The 18172-nt window shown below is 39.7% G+C and overlaps 1 protein-coding gene across 2 annotated transcripts in view; it reads right to left on the reverse strand.

Moving 5' to 3' along the window:
- LOC309662627 (cyclin-Y-like protein 1) overlaps positions 1–17634 on the reverse strand; it is a 34379-nt gene extending 16745 nt beyond the window's left edge. Inside the window, exons 1-4 of one of the 2 annotated variants that reach the window (XM_082465539.1) lie at positions 17382–17634; positions 8174–8248; positions 6254–6288; positions 103–203 (exon numbers count right to left, since the gene is read on the reverse strand). In XM_082465539.1, the coding sequence (XP_082321665.1) occupies positions 103–203; positions 6254–6288; positions 8174–8248; positions 17382–17607 (437 nt within the window). In that variant the 5' untranslated portion in view covers positions 17608–17634. The remainder of the gene's footprint in view (positions 1–102; positions 204–6253; positions 6289–8173; positions 8249–17381) is intronic. The other variant, XM_082465540.1, reaches the window with a different exon arrangement.
- Between the last annotated feature and the right edge of the window lie 538 nt (positions 17635–18172).

Raw genomic sequence — 18172 nt, forward strand, 5'->3', positions numbered from 1 at the left:
ACTGAAAAGGACAATTCAAATGAATGAACTTATGTATGGCTAGGATGCTTTTAGCGATAAGGGGGTCTGTCACTCAGCCCTTGGCAACCTACTTGTACTCACCATTTTACTGTGGTTCTAAGATTAGGCTGGCTGACCGTGCTGTCATCTAGAAATATTGTTGAGCATGAGCTATACTTTTTAGTAAGCTGCCCTGGAGATACCTGAAGGGGAAGGGAAATAGAAGAAAATGTCACAGTAAGTTAAACCTATCAAGTGTGTGTTTTTCCTCGGTTAAAATGTCAAACGATAAAGCATTAAGATTTTTCTTACACTCCATGAACTGCCTGAGTGTGATATCATGTGCAGCTCTATGGGAAACCTCTATACTCTGACTTCCACAGACGAGCTTTGAGAAATGGGTTCTAAAATGCTGCCTTGATATAGTACCTATAATCAAACCTGGCAAGCACCTATTATAAATTACCTTTATAATAATGTAAAAAGTTTAGAATAAGATTTCAGGGTTTTTTCCTTAAGCAATGAAATGCAGCTGAGATTTCCTATTTCTATTCATTTACTACAATAAAACGTAATGCTTTATATAATACCGATGTAGGAGCATTTCACTGCAGTAAATGAACACCAATAATAAATGTTCAGGAGACAGTGTGACGAAACAAACGTTTTCCAATCAGAGGCTGGGCATGCCAGGGCTGCTCTATCACTAAAAAGCTGGGGGCCATAAGTCTCTCTGGGCCTCAATTTCCTTATCTGGAGGACAAAAAGGTACTGCTTAAAGATTCTCTCGCATCCAAAAAAAACGGATAAAACAACTCTGAGAATTTAACTTCTCACTTCATGTTTAAGTAAGACTGCCATTACATTACTCAAGTGAGAACCTCAGAGAATACTTGCCATTCATTTCAAAATTGTACTAATTCTGTTCTACGTGTTATTTGACACTCCTGCCTCACCCATGCTGCTCTCTGCCTGCAATGCCTTTTTCTTCCTCCTGTCCCAGCAAGCTTGACCCCATCTGCCTCTAGGATCCCTTTGCCAGCAGGCACACCACAAAACTTCTCACTTTCTGCACACTCACACATCTAATTTACCAACTGTTCCATGGTCTCAGCTGCTTGCATAGTACCACCCTCTTAAGTAAACAAGCTTCTCCAGGTTAGGAAGATTCTTCTCCTACCTCCAGCTACTGAGCACAGAATCTGGGACAAATTAGGATTCGACAAGTGTTTGAGAAATTATTTAAGATCAGTTACAACTGGAGGTAAATCTTACTAAAGGTACAAATTCGTGAGAATTTATCTACAGTGGTGTTGGATAGGTGACAAAGAACTTTTTGAGACCCTCTAGAGAATGAACTATCTTTAAAACACTTTAGAAGTATCCATTTATTTGTGAAGAGCCCATGAACACGGCAATAGTCAAATACTAAAATGGCCTAAACTATGTTAGGACAACTCTGTTCCTTAAAGTAAGGCCAATAACCAAATCCCAATCACTGAAAGCCACTGGAAGGAAGAGTAGCATTCTTTAATACCACAGAATACGAACAATTTTAAAGCTGGGTTTTGGTTTTGGTTTTTGTTTGTTTACTAATTCAGATGAGCCTTCCTTCCTCCTATTAATATAAAATAGTTTTCACCATGCTGTCACACTCTCCCATCAATGTCCTCCACAAATACATGAAAGGTGAGGCAGGGAGAAAATCTAGTTGATGCTTTTTAAAATACAGAGCATTTAAATAAAAATTGCCAGTATCCAATAATCAGAAATATCCAAATGGCATATATAAAACACCATTTTGCTTGTTTCAGATGCTTTATGCAAAGCCACTTATTCCTTATTAACAAAAAGTTCTAGATGTAACATATTTGAAACAGTATCACTATTTGGAAGACTAATTTCTCCTTCAAGCTAGAAATGTTTTAAACTAAAACTCTGATATGGTCCTTAAGCTATTTGGTTAATGTGTAATTTTAGAATCTCAAAAAACAGATACAGCATGAAAAATGAAAATTCACTCATTCAAATACTTTGATTCTAAACGAAGCAGGTTATCTTTTAAGGTCACTACTATTAGGGTATAATATGACATACACTACACGTAATAAAAGTCAATTCTGACCAAAAATCTATATATATGAGGGGAATAAAAATAGTAAGGAAATGTACCAAAATATAGACTAGTTGGTAGAGCTTTGGGTGCTATTTATCCTGTTTTCCTCTATTAAAAACTTTTTTTTCTATTATGAATGTATATTGATTTGTCTTTGGAAATATTACTGCTAAAACATTTAAAATTTTTAATTAGATGTGCTCTATAATCCTATGGGGGCTCATTTAAGTTGTATCAGCAACTTACAGTCTACTGGCTCGATCCTACAAAAGAAACACTTCCACAGGCCTACTCCTGAAACTATTCAAACTTTCCAGCATCTAGTGTTCACTAAAGGATGGCAGAATTGAAGCCTCTGAGCAAAGCCTAGATATGTTAGCTGCCAGCAGATTACTTTCCTCTCATCTTGCTTGAAAATTTAAGATAACTGTCCCTTATGATTAAAGCTTTACCATTGCTGGCTCACAACCTCAATAAACTGCACTGACACACATAAGGGTATAAAATGCAAATACAAAAAAAAAAAAAAACAAGTAGCAAAAAACACTACTGACAGTTTAATGTTCATAGGTATTATTTCAATTGGTCACTGAAGAAGAGTATTTATCTTCATTCAGCACTAAGGACAAAATACATGGACTTTTACAATCTTTATAAGGGGAAAGGTTGCTTAGTAGACTGCAGGTTTAATGGTGAAGACTAGAAAATAATCATACCTAGGAGGCTAGTAAGTAACAACCCTCAAAGCTTATCATTAAAGGTCAAGTACCTGTTGAAATCCTGCCCCCACCCAATGACTCTTCCTATTGTGCCTACTGCCTCTGATTTTAACCCATTAAAAGAATAAAGCTGGAGAGAGCGAGAGTACGAAGTGCGGCAACCCGAGTCATGGCAGGACAGGCATTTAGAAAGTTTCTTCCCCTCTTTGACCGAGTATTAGTTGAAAGAAGTGCACCCGAAGTTGTAACCAAAGGAGGCATTATGCTTCCAGAAAAATCGCAAGGAAAAGTATTGCAAGCAATGGTAGTAGCTGTTGGATCAGGCTCTAAAGGAAAGGGTGGAGAGATTCAACCAGTTAGTGTGAAAGTTGGAGATAAAGTTCTTCTCCCAGAATATGGAGGCACCAAAGTAGTTCTAGATGACAAGGATTATTTCTTATTTAGAGATGGTGACATTCTTGGAAAATATGTCGACTAAAATAAGTCACTATTGAAATGGCATCACGTGAAGCTGCCCGTTCCCCCAATGGCATCACGTGAAGCTGCCACTGAAGTTCTGAAATCTTTCATCCTGTAAATAATTTCCGTGTTTCTTTTATAATAAAGTAATGATATCCAAACTAATGATATTCATTGTCTCTGAAATTTCGTTTTCTCTGTATTGATTTAAACATTCCCAAATAAAAGTATATAAATGAAAAAAAAAAAAAAAAGAGAGAGAATAAAGCTGAAGTTCACTTTTTTCTTCCCCCTTTTCACAAGTTTTGGATACGTTTATTAAGAATCAATGACTTTCACTGAAAAGTCTGTAATACTCCATCTATGTTGCACATTAATGGACAATATGGTAGGGTGAGTGGTTTGAATAGAATTCATACTCAAGGCCTTAGTAGAAAAGTATAATATTCTAATTATAGGTATAATCAAAAATATTGTCTGAATTAATATCGTTAATTATATTGCATTAAACTTCAAACTCAGAACCTATATTCAAAGAATAAATCTAAGTTTGAGTAGACTGACCACAAATCTATTTCCTCTCCCCCTTCTTTCAGATAGCATCTCATTAGAATTAAAGGCATTTTTTAAAAAAGCTATACATAAGACAGGATAAACAGCAGATGATTTTTAATGTTTGAAAGGTGAAAAGACTAGATAAAGGAGTGGTAACTGACATGGCAGAACAGAGGAAGCACAACCTTGGTACCTACAGAGGCTGACTAGGACAGGAACAAGAAAACCAGTTTGTCTTACAGAACCCAAGGCAGGCTCAGAGTTCAGAGGTGTGGTCCGCAAATCCTTGCAGTGAGGCCCATCAGTTAACGAGTTGTCCAAGTGATGCTTCCAATTAGATCTTAACAGACAGCCAAGGACCATCACACGTTTGAGGGAAGCCCCCAACAAGTAAGAGATCAAAACAGGAAGAAGGAATGGGACTTCCCTGGTGGCGCAGTGGTTAAGAATCCGCCTGCCAATGCAGGGGACACGGGTTCGAGCCCTGGCCCAGAAAGATCCCACATACCACAGAGCAACTGAGCCCATGCGCCACAACTACTGAGCCTGCGCTCTAGAGCCCATGAGCCGCAACTACTGAAGCCCGCACGCCCTAGAGCCTGTGCTCCGCAACAAGAGAAGCCACTGCAATGAGAAGCCCACGCACCCAACAAAGAGTAGGCCCAGCTCACCGCAACCAGAGAAAGCCCACGTGCAGAAACCAAGACCCAATGCAGCCAAAAAATAAATAAATAAAATAAAATATAAGGACGCTTTAAAAAAAAACAAAACAAAACGGGAAGAAGGAATTGATGGGAGTGATAAAAACTCAGGAGCAAATGAAAACTTGAAATTGCATCAGTGAAAAAAAGAATGACAGGATATAAGAGAACTCTATAAATTGAAAATAAGGTAGACAAAACAATATATTCAATAGAAGGATTAGAGCACAGTCAAGGAAATCTCCAGGAAGCAGGACAAAAAGACAAAATGCAAAGCAGGAGGGGAAAAAAGTTAGCGATCTGGTAAGTCTAAGACTTCCAACATCTGAATAATAGGAACCTGGAAGAAAAAAACAGAATATCAAAGAAACACACCAAAAAGGTCTATACCAAACCAAATTATGAAATTTCAAAATCCCAGGGAGAGGGAAGGTACTAAAAGGTTCCCGAGAAGGAAGGGATGGGGGAAAATGACTAAAATCGGTAATGTACAATGTACCATACAATGTCAACAGGTTTAAGAGCAACAGTGTAAATGAGAAGATGAGAGGGAAATGTCTTTAGAACGGCAAAAATTAGTTTCAACTGAGAATTCTATACTTTATCAAATAGAAGGAGTTTCAGAGAGGCTAGATCTCTCTAAACTTTCTGCCCATGTGCCCTTTTCCCAGGAAAATGTGCTCCAGTAAAACAAGGAAGTATAACAAGACAAGAGGGAAACAGAATCTAGGACATAGGGGATCCAACATAAGAGAGCAGAGTTATGTGAGATCCCAGATGACTTCACACAGATATCCCAGGAAAAGAGGCATAGAGCAGGCCTAGGGGAACACTAGTCTATATGGGAGTAGGAAGACAAAAGATTGGGGCAAAGTGTCTCCAAGAAAAAAATGGAACAGATGTGGCTTAGTAGACGGAAAATAGTTTTCATAGGCATGTGACAAATGTTAAAACATTTGGGGAAAAAAATAGCTGTTAGAAAACAGGCAAGTGAATATAGTCAGGAAATTAATTCCACAGAAAAAATGAAGAATGTGAAAGCAGGAAGACCGGGCAGGGAGCTACTTACTGCATTTGGCTGTGTGAGATCACGTTGGCTAGGAAAAGGGGGATTGGGTTATCCTAGAGAAGTGCAGAAGTGCTCCAATTTCATTAATATTTAAGAAAAAGAATGAAGGGTGTACAAGGAGGAGGCACAGTCAGAGAACTATATGGCTCAGCAATGCACAATATTTGCAGAGTCGTAGTAATGTAAACATTGATTCTGATTTAATAAAAACTGATACATGTTGAGGGAACACAGGGAGGGAAATAACGTCATGGTGGAGCGAAGAAGCTCAGCTTTCACCTGCTATGACAAGAAGTCAATGGACAGTGCTAAAAATTAACTTACCTGTTATACTTTTATTACTTTGGTTAAAAAATAAGATCAAAAAAATAAGGCAAAAGAATTTAAGGCAGATCTTTATACTACAACCGTATTAGTGAAATTTAACGTAAATGTCAGAACCCTTAAAAAATGGGCACTACTAAGTCAAAGACTTTCCTGAATACATTTGATAATTAGGAAAATAGAGATTTAGAAAATCTACAAAAAAGAGGTCCATGCTAACAGTATTGGATCCATCATATTTTTAGGAATCATGGCAGACATATTTTTAATTCAAACTATTAATTTCTTAACTTTTCAACTGTTTACTTACATGGTTGAAATGGTTGCTCCTCCTCTTTTCCCGCACTAAGAATAAAAAAAATTAACTGATGAATTCTGATACAAATGCCATAGAAAAATAAAAGTAGTCACTAATTATCTGATGGATTACCAATAACACAATGAGATAGAATTCCATTCTATTTTTTAAAATAATTTCCAACAAAATATATAATTTAAATCACCCAGCAAGATGAGTCCTATAAATAAAATCTAAAAACTTAGTTTCACTTTTTTGACCTAATAGATATTCTGTATTAGGCACAAATGAAAGACTCCCCATTTACAAAAGAAAAGGACAAAGCAAATCAGGCCAGGTGAGAAACTTAGCTAATAAAAAAATGTACCTGCTGCATAGCTGAACTACTAGCCAGGAGTGTTTTCTCAGTCTTCATTTACACACAGCTTACTTTAATTACCACAATCTACAGATGACGACTCTAAGAACCAGTTTCTGGCCAGGCACTCGTCTCCGAACGCACCAGGATCTCTGGAAGCATCCTGAACCACTTAATGGTAACCTACTCAAATACCTTACTGAAAAAATACACAACTGGAAAGTAACCTATGTTAAACGTAAATTTTAAAATGAGTGTGCTGACCTAAATGAACATATCTACAGCACACAAAACGGTTTTGCTCCAACAAAGGCCAGAAGAATAAAAGCCTGAAGAGGGTCTTAGGCCACACTCTTGCTCACATTGCCTCCTTTAACTCCAGACAGGCATCACAGGCACGGATTCCTTAAGGCTGAAGAGAGAGACAGGCATGGGACAGCTTTTCTTTTACTGTCTCCAGAGCCCCTCTACATGTGAGCAGCTCATGGCTCTGGAAGAAACTGAGAAATAGAGCAATCCTAACCAGAAAGGAGTGGCTCAAGTACACACACTAGAAAAATGCAAGTTAGAAACCCCAGGAGCTTCCAGGTTGGTGAGCATGTAGTACCCTTGCAGAGGGCATCAAAGCTCTGTGCCCTGTCCCCATGCCTGGCCCTATGCATCTCTTCCATCTGGCTGTTCCTGAGTTATATCCTTTTATAAAAACCAGTGATCTAACGGAAAAAAACAAAAAGCAAAACAACAACAACAAAAAACCAAACCTCCGTTTTTTATTGTGCTGCATCACTTTAAATATTATGGAATGTTCACTTCTTGTATTCCTGCTCTCGTAATCAACTGAAAAACTTGGTCACGTATGGCTTTTTAGCAAATAAACTAGGATTTAACATAACATTCAGGAAGAGAAGCAGGCAAGCAGGAGTGCAAAAAATTCTACGGTTCTGATTCTCATCTTAAAACAAGGAGGACACAGGAAATTTATATGAGTTTCACATGCTGAGGATAATCTTCTGGAAAACCCCATATGGCATGTTGCTCTTATTACCCTGGCACAGCACTACATTAGGATGGGAAAGTTTTGAATAGCTTAAAAGTTCTGAGTAGCATAAATCTGGATGTGAGATAGGCTCGTCTGGTTGAACACTGTGTAAAACAGGGCCAAAATCACAAGGCTCAATTCCCACATATAACAACTGATTTTTCTGATTTGACCAAATGAAAACCTAACTGTGACCTAAACCCTATCATTTGTCTTTAACATATGTGCTCTTCGGAGCAAGGGGAAAAGGACAAAGTAGCATGGAGAAATAGACCACATCTAAATCATGTGGCCAGTTGACTATGTTGATAAAGAGGTGGCAAAATGTATAAACAGATAGTCTAAGTGTTCTCCTCCCTAAAACACTGACAACTAAAGGAAACTGTATCATCAACATATTAAAATAAGACAAGTGAATACATAAAAAAGTGAAACATTTAAACCACTGTAAGAGTTTTTCTAAATACCTCCTATAATACACAAAACAAAAACAGTTTTCACTCTTTTTCTCAGGGAAAAAAAAGCATTGCCTTACCATCTGTTTGAGATTTGCTCGGAAAAATGGTGCTTGCCCTTGGGTGGTCAGAAGGGTTTGGTTCCAAAGCTAAGTCTGTATAGGAAGAAGAGAAAAAGGTGTGGTGATTTAGTTGAGTAGAAAAATACATGATTTTAAAGATAGCTACACATTGATTGAAACCACTTATTAATAGTCTTGAGAAGAGCTTTTAGTAATGACAAAAAGGCAATTTTAGTAAAGGCACAATATAAAAATTCTATTGGGAAACAGCAAAATTGTAGAAACTCTCCATACATGTGGAGAAAAACCATGGCTATGTCTTAGACTTCTTTAACTTGCACCTAAATAATCTATGCCATTTTTAGATGAATCATATATGTGACTCCCCTCCTATTTATCAATTAAAAATTCAGTCACCCTCTTTTAAAGCTGATATTACTAGCACATTCCAGGAACAGTCTCAAGAAGCAAGTTATGCTGTGGCCAACTACTGTCAGATACCAGCTCAATATATCAAATATGCCAAAACGAAGTGAGTTGCTTTTGGCAAATGTTCTTCAGACAATCAAATGGCTAATTCTAACTCCATTCAACAAATGAACTCATTTCATTGGCTGTGGTTTATCTGGGGGCTATTCATCATGGCAGATTTAAGAGGACTACATAAAAGTTCAATGTTCTAATCTAGAGGAACACTTCCATGAGAGTGATTTTTAACTTTGCCCTCTATTTCCAAAGCTAAACTCACTTCTTCATTCCACGCTGCATGATTAATTTGGGGCTTCAATAAGAGTACTTTCTGGAGCAGATCATAGGGCTACTAGAAAAAAATTTTGGCCATACCTACACGAAAAGGTGGGTCTGCCTGTAGCCCACCTTGCACCAAGGTGGGATAGCGTCTTCTATTTAGGCAGAAATACAAAACAAGCACAAGCTACCACACAGGATAGTAAGGTTGTTGTTTCAAACAAACAAACAAACATCAAAGCCCTATGACACTTCCTCAGCAAAGTCCATCTCAAACCATTTAACCAATCTTTTAAGAAACTGGACCAAGATTCAGATAAAGAGTAATGGTTAAGGCAATTATTTCCCAAACCACATAATAACTGATCTGTTTTTGAAAGATGGCTTTGATGGTCAAAGTGAAATACAAATATATCCCTGCCTCTTAGAGAATCCAAAGAATACACACATTGATATATTAAAAACTAATTAGTCTAGTAGTGAATTCTGTCTAACCCAGCATTTCACAAATGTATCTACCTAGAATCCCCTTTTCCCACCCAGAAAGAATGTGGCACGAACAGTAATTTTGGACTTCCCGTTTTAACAGGAATCTGAGCCATCCATTTTAATGTCATTGCCAGCACTAGTAATTTACAGAGCTAAACCAACTGCTTTGTTCTTCATGAAAATTCCTTCACTGAATTTGAAGTTTATCAAGCTGCTTTTGGAGAAAATATTCTATTCAACATTTTTATGTAAAAGACCCATACAATTATTTTAAAGTTTTTTTCTCCTACATATTTGAAAAATTAAGACAATGGGAAAATAAATTATTTCAGCTGTACACAAAATGGCAGGCAGAGACTTTCACAGCTGCCTCTAACCTATAGCTTCCGAAAGAATTCATGACTACTTACCTATACCAAAAAGAAAGTAAATAGACTACATTTGAATCTAAAAAATAAGCAGAAATGTTTGCAAAGTAGCTGTCTTATTTATCAGTGTCTATGGCATGGTAAAACTTAACAATTTTCAATGGAAGTCCAGGAAAATTAAGTGCCAGAATCAAAGAGAAGCAAGCTTTAACACACACACACACACACACACACACACACACACACACACACACACACACACAGCCGCCAAACCAAGATGTGCTACTACAGATCTAAATACAAAAGTCAAGAAGGCTGGGATAAAAGAAATGACAACATGCAAAAAAAAAAAAAGTAAACTTAGCCCAAGTGACCAGAAAAAAGCTGGCACTCTCCCTACTCTATCCTAGGGGGTTCAAAGGTAGGCACAGGATCCAGGAACGGCCAATCAATCACAGCTGTCCTGGGGCTTGCCAAGAAAAGAGAAAGGCAGAACTGTACTCTAGGATCCTTAGCTAGTCTTGAGCTGCTGGACACTCCCCTTGCTATCATGAGGGGAAAGGCTTTTCAGGAGACATCAACAGAGGAGAGCAGAACTGAGGAGATCATTTAACTCCTGGGTCAAGTAGTGCTTAACTCTGTGATGTTCTTTTAACTTGCAACTGAAGGAGACCTGGTTAATCAGCAGTACTGATGATCACACTAAAGGTGGGGAAAGGTAAAAGTCACTTGCTCATTCCTTTATCAAATATCATGAACAAAAATCTGCATGAGACAAAACGATGCTCTGTTTAAAAGTTACACACAACCATTCACAATCATTAACACACAATGATTCACAACTGTTACTTTTAGTTGCTTTTCTTATACGTTAAAAAAAGCTCTAATTAGTGTACAATTTATGTCTTCTTGTTACTAACAAGCGCTCTCCACCCCACTGTAGCATATTTATTGTTTAATGAATACACACTGGCCCATCAAGTGTTATTCCTATACTGGACTTAGCCAATCCCCTATTGCTGGGGATTGGTGCTTACAAAGTTCTATTCTTAAAATATTATGAGGAAAATCTTCATGTACATAGTTTTTTAAAATAATGGTTTTATCTCCTTAGCAAAGATCTTCGGAAGTGGAATGACTAAGCCAAAAGGTTAGATCACTTTCACGGCTCCATGTACAATGCTAAATTGCTTCCTAAAGAAGGTGGGGGGCACATTAGGGTATAATGCTACCAATCATGACATTTTGATTTCCTACCCTTGCTTTGGATACTTGAAAAAAAAAAAAAAAATTCCTACTGATATGAATGAGGAACCTCACTGTAGATCTAATTTGTATTTCTTCTGATTACACAGTTTGACCATTTTCCCACAGTTATCAGTGTTATTTCCACTTTGGTGAGTTGGCCTATCATTTGAATGTACTGTAAACACCAGGGCCCTACTGCTGTCAGTTTGCATGAGGTTTTCAGAAAATATTAATCTTTTGTTTATAGCCTATATAACTAACAATTTTCTATATAACTTGCACTTTTTGCTAATGAAAAATACCACATCACTATCTTATAGAATGGACATGTGAGCCATTAGACAGTAAACTCATACATACACACAATATTTCTGCACTTCCCATGAACTATCTTCCCAAGAGCCTAAGGAGACTATGATAAAACCTACCACACTCTTCACTATCACAAAGGTAAGACTGCCAACTATTAAGCAAAGCTTTACCACCCACCATCCCTCTCATCCCTCTCCCCACCACATGCACACACAGTAATTTAGAGACTTCAGGGAATTACTGTGCATTCAGGAAATTACATGGATTCTTCCGAAAGTTATTTCTTTAGAAACCTCTAAGAATGTTTTACTCAGGAGAAATATTCTTGAGCTCATGATTAGGGGTTATGATTAAAACTGTATTTTAAGACCCATCATTTTTGTATTATCAATTTAAATTGCAACTTATTTGACAGCATGATAGGTCGATGTAGAAAAAGTATGATTAAAAAAAAATTAAACTCGGTCTTCATGTAAACATTCCTCAGAGGAAACCTGTAAAACACCACCGACACTGAGTACTGTTTTTCCTCCAATCTAAGATTCTACCAGTTGTTAAGATCCATCTCAATTGCAGTTGTTAAAAGTGTGAAAACATAGGCAACTTAGAACAAATGAAATGCATTACTGAAGGCTAAAAGTGTTAAAACTATGCTATCAAACTGTCGATAAATGATTTGTCCTTGTTAAAATATTAGAGGGAGAGGGAAGTGACCAAGAAAGCATCTGACAGAAGCAGCATATTTCAGAAAGCGATTAATATCGACATATTGATTTCAATATATTCCAAATAAACAGGAGATGTCAGCAGTTTCTGGGCCAACTGCTGAGCACCAGTTTACTTAACGGTAACCACTGCATTTACTGAACTGCCCTAGCATCCCTATACTGTGCAGTGTATTAGTTTTATGGCTCATAATACAAACATTACAATCTTTACAATTACCATGTAAACTGATGATTTCATCTCTTTGCGTCCACACTTTCCACCGCAGTCAGGGAGTTCCTGCCAGCCAGCCCTGAGCTGGGCTGCCTCACCAGCGGGTACACAGCAGGCTCCTGCACCTGCCAGGCTACTGCTCACCCAAGCCTTGATCCTGCTTTCCTAGCTTCGGACAATCCTGGCTTCCAAACTTCCCAGCTCTGGTTTCCAACTGCTTCTGTACCTGCCTCTACCCTGGTTCTCAGTTTTGCCTTATTTTAATCCTCAATCAGTGTTACAGTGATCATGACTGAGAGGTGACACATAGGTAAGTACACCTGGCTTTATATATTTCTAAAGAGCACTTTACTCAGTTTCTTGGACTTTTAAGAACCTTTCTGGGTTGCAAGTTACCTTCATTTCATTTCACATTACGCAGTGTTACTGTTTTAACTCTTAAGTTTTATTACTTTAATACACTAAAACAACAACAACAAAAAAGGCTGAGAAAAAAGGTAGTATTCCAAAGAAGCTCACATAATGTCAACAATAAATTCTGTTCCTATATGCCATGCATTTGGAATTTACAGTCCTACTCTCTATCAATACTCATTTTTAAAACCTTGGACAACTCAATTTATACCTAAGAGAAGAATTCCTACACTACCTAACTCAGAACATGGTGAGAATCAAATGAAATGCAAGAGCAATCTATATACTACAGCCTATTTTAGACCCTTATTAATATCGCTTTTTTGTTCAAGCCACTGTTGGCTCTCACCTGAGCTACCGCACCAGCCTCCTAACTGGTCTCCCTCTCTGCTTCCTTCCACCCTTACAGTCTATTCTCACACAGTAGCTGGTCTGATCTCCCTCCGCCCTCTCTACCCCCCTTCCCTTTTTCTAAGAATTAACATCATTCCCCTGCATATAATCCTTCAATGGTTTCCCATTACAATTAGACTAAAATTCATATTTTTTGGTCAAGGCCCACTAGGCATACAAGGTCTTAATCCCCCATATTCCTCCTGGCATTCATTCACTCAGCTGCAGCCACCCATCTTTCTGTCCTTGGCACGCATCAAGCATATTCCCTTCTTAGGAACTGCACAGAAGCCTCTTCTCCCACAGCCTCACACGGCTCTCTTAGGACTGCTCATGGGTCGCTTAAGGAGAGAAGCTGTCTTTAACCACCCCTTGTAAAACTGTCCTCCTCCCCAGCCCATTACCTTCATTTTCTTTCTTAGTGTTCTCACTACCTGATGTTATTCTTGTGTCGTCAGCCCCCAGGCACCTCTAGAAAGTAAGGACCTGAGTTAGGATACGGGTTTTGTCTTGTCTAACCACTGTTTGTCCTGCCTCTGGAATGGTGCCTAATAATCATGTTTCAGTGTACCCAAAACCAGTTAAGGTTTTCCCAATTTTCCCACATCATCTAAGATTTCTTCTAATGCTGTCTTTTGATGTGTCTGTCACCTAGGACCAGAGTTAATTTCAGATCTCTTAGAGTAGTAGTTTAGTTACTCAGAATCAAAGACACAAGACAGGTTACCAAGAACCACGAAAACCTAAAAGAGGAAATCTAATGTTCAGTGAAAAATCAATGGTAACTTTAATTTGGAAAAAGAACATTTAATGTTAAAATACCTTTACTACAAAATGACTCACCCTATGAATTTAATTAAGTCGTAAGACAAAGTGTACAATCAGAATGCTATAGGGAAGTATCAATACAATGCATCAGTTTTTATCTGTGTCCCCTGAATAAAGCATTATAATGGGATTATAAAAGATGCTCAACCATAAAGGCTGGGTAAATGAATTATGCTCCAAGGTTATTCGATGGCCCAGTAAACAGTTGGTAAAAGGCAGGCTGTAGAGCTATGCGCAGTTGCATGGAAATACATCACCCTGGAGCACTCTCTAGGTGTCAGCACGGTTACAGGAGCTTCATGTCGTTACTTTTCTTTATAACAAAAAGTTACAAAGTGGCACATAAAGAACAATCCCATCTTTGTAAAATAAACACAATGTTATGTTTATATGCATACAAAAGGTTCAGGAAGAATCAACACCAAAATATTAATAAAAATTCTGGATATTCTGAGTGTGAGTGAAGGACTTTTCTGTGTTTTCTCAATCTTTCACATCAAATGTTCATTAATACTGTCACCAAAAAAAGGAAAGATCTGTTGCTCAGAGGTTTTTCCACATCATATTGCCAATTCCTTCCCTACCCACTCTTCAGGGGGATGGGAGGTAGGGGTCACTTGAGAGAGCACCTTTCACCAGAAAATTAGCAAAGCTCCTAAGGTCAGAACATAAAGGCTGTATGAAAAGTTGATGAATAAAAATAAAATCAGATAATAGGACCGTAGCATCTTCTTTTCTATTATGACACTACCATCAGTTATATTAGATATACTGTTAAAGACAAAGTAGTAAAAAATTCTTTTGAGTCTATCTGAAATCTATACTACGTTCTTAGGAGTTACTTTTTTGAGATGGCTTGAAGAAATCATGTTCTTCTCCAATGTTTCTGAAGAACAAGACAGAGCATCATTTATGTACGATTTTCTCTAAGTAACCAAATAATTCTTCACTGTAGAAAAGCCAAAATGTTTTATATCTGAGTAGGTATTTCTCAGTTTCCAGGGAAACTGATACAAAATTGTCTGAAATAAAGACATGAAGAGCAAACTTCCAATGTGCCTGTACTTTATATTTGGTGTTCTGACCTTGTTTCTATGGAAACTTAATTAATAGGCAAATGCTGAAATTGAGGTTTCTCTTATCACTTTATCGAATGCCCCCCCAAAAAAGAAAAATTGAAATGAAATTTTAACAATCATGTTAAACATAAAAAGGTAAATTCTGTACTCATGAACTCTATTTTTCCAGTTCCTGATTTAGCACTCCTTCCTTATCATACATAGTCGTATGCTAAATGCTTAGTACCTTACCTGCCCGCTTACCAGCTTCCCCTAATGTCCCTCTGTCCAGGGCATTCTCGGCTTCAATTGGATTTCACCAGAACAAACTCTTTAAATTATATCAACGTGTTTACCTGACTGATAAATTTAGGCTATTTCATGACTTCTACTTTTATTCATATCCATTGCAATGTATGTACAGACAGAGAATGGAGAGGTAAATGTTGCTTCTGAGTTGTGTACAATAAACTGGAATGGCAATAATCAAAACTGGAGTATGCTGAGATAGGCCTAACTTATGGATAAATTATAATAAAATATAAGGTGCACTCTAAACAGTTTCTTAAGCATCCCAAGAACTGAATTTGGCATATCTACCACCTCCCAAGTCTGTCTCTTTTGTTCAGTAGCTGTGTTACACAGTCATTTCAGATCTCTAAGTCTTGGCTTCTTCATCGGCAACAGAGGGAGAATATATACGGGCCTTATTTGTAGATGGAAGGGCCGAGTGAAATACACAAGAAAATGCATTGTAAATCTTAAAAGAATTCTATAAAGGTCCAATTTTCGTCTCTCATCCTACACTAGCCAACTACTAACTGTTTTTAAAAATCATTTAGAGGCTTACCTTATAGCAACAAGCAGAGCAGTTTTCACAAGTACTTACATGCTTTGTGTTTAAAGCTACAATTAATTCACATAATTTGTTCATTCTTTCACAATATCTAACGATTCTGAAAAGGGAGTACTTTCCACTTACAAAGCCACGTCCATCATAAGGGTGAATCCACAGGCTTCATTATTCTAACTTTTAAAGAAATTAAATAAACCCAACTAAAATTTAAATAGAAGAGCTGTAAGACATTTCGTCTATGAAATAATGAAATAATCTCTGGCATTTAAATGAAACAAATGGGCCAGTGGGGCTTTAACATCTTTATGATACAATGTTTTATACTTCAAAGAACAGTCTTTATTAAAGTGCCACTATGCTACCCAGAATTTTTTTTTTTTTTAACCTAGAGCCATCCCTTTCCAAAATTCTAGAGGCAAAAATCAAACATTTCCTCTCTTCTCTCTCTCCTCTCCTCCCCGACAACACCCACCCCCAGCCACTTAGTCTACAGAACTTTTACCTGAACATTCCTAAAGTTAAATAGTATTCTACTGGGGGGGGGGGGCGGAGGAGGAGGGAGCCATGGAGACATTTTTCTGCAGGATGGATGTGGTATGTTAACTCCCAAACCTTTATATTACAAATTACAATCTGAATTTGTTTTTTCTCCTTTGAAACTTCTGTCCAGCAGTCTCAGGAACCACCTCACCCCTCCCTTAGAACAGGCAACGTGCAAAAGAAGTCGGTTAAGGCTGTGCAACTGAAGACATACTTGTGTCAAAGTGGGAATTTAAAAGTAATCAGAACTCCATGGGGTCTCCTTTGGTAAAGAAAAAAAACCCAACAACTATTCTCTGCAGCCGTGGCAGTAACGTTTCACACCGTTCACAGTTATTTTAAGCCCCTCTCCCACCATTTTCTTTCCTATCGTGTTCAAATTATAGTTAGAAGGGATAAAGTAGCTTCTATCAGGGCGACTGAAAACATTAAAATCCAAAGAATTTTAGTTAAGAACACCACACTGACTCTGTCCATCTCTATTTTGAATTTAAATGACAAATCCTCTAATGTTTGTCTTAATTGTCTCGAGTATCAACTACCTTAAGGAATAGAAATCTGTCATCAGGCCCTTACCTAGTTCCTTCGCTTAGGTACCATCTGGATAGGGAGACGGGATGGATACGCCGAAGTTAGAGTATTTAAGTTTGCATTAAGAAAAGAGAGACTACACCAGAAAGTCTCTGCTAAGTCCCACGAGATGTTAAATAGAACCACGAACAGGAAGGGCCGCGGATTGGAGGGTCTCAGGCCGGGCTGGGAAATGGGAACGGGGGAAAGAATTGGGCATTCGGGTAGGGAAGAGGGAAGGAGACTGGCCGGACGCGACTGGTAAAGAATAAGGGGTGGGGACGCCAAGCAGAGCCAGCCTTCGTCCCCGGTGCCCAGCCCTGGGAGAGCCAACTCCGGGCAAGAAGGAGCCCTAGGCGGCGTCTCCCTCCCGGGGGACCCTGGGGGCGGCGGAGGCCAGAGGTAAGCCCGAGAGCAGACGGCGCCGACCCCGCGAGGGGCGAGGCGCGCCCGCCGCTTCTTACCTTCGGGCATCTCCCGGTCGCTGATGTGCTGCAGGTGGTGGCCTTCGCCACCTGCGAAATCCAACTCGGCGGGTTCCACGGTAGCCGCCGCCGGAGCTACTGCCACCGCGTTCCCGGCCGCCGCCTTGTAGACCTCAGACTCGCAGTCCGGCTCCGCTGACCCCCTGCGCCGGCCCGACTTGGGGCTGGCATTGGGGGACAGGCAACAACACAGCGAGTTCCCCATGGGGCGCCTTCACTCCTCGCCGCCGCCGCCTCCACTCGTCCCCCGACTCTGCCGAGCACAGAAGCCGCCCCCTCCCCCAACAATGGCGCGGCGGGCACTGGCAGCCCCGGGCTATGCCGGGGCTGTGCCGCACATGCAGACGCGACTTCGCCCGCCGCTCTCCTGTCCGCCCAGCCGCCGGGGCCCCGGGCAGGGGTACGGCCCCGGCCGCACCCCTGCCCAGCCGCTGGGCCCCGGGCAGGGGTCCGGCCCCGGCCGCACCCCCGCCGCTGCCTCCCCGGAACCAACTAGTCTGTGAGGGCGGTGACCAGACCCGCTTATTTAAAAGGGCTGGGAACCAGACAAGCGCTGAGACGCGCAGCCACTGAGGGAGAGAGCGCAGCCGGAGCTCCTCCTCCTTCCGCTGCCACCTCCCGACTGAAAGTAGCTAGCCCGGCCGGCCCTTGCCTACCGGAATGTGTCCTTCGGTTACCTGGTTACGACGGACCAATCACGACCAGAGTTCCCTCCACGCGCCCTCCTCAGAGCGCAGGCATGTGACTCACAATGCCCCGCCCCCGCCCGC

Source organism: Balaenoptera physalus, assembly GCF_965194825.1.
Source record: "Balaenoptera physalus genome assembly, chromosome: 6".
In the NCBI taxonomy this organism is placed as follows: Eukaryota; Metazoa; Chordata; class Mammalia; order Artiodactyla; family Balaenopteridae; genus Balaenoptera; species Balaenoptera physalus.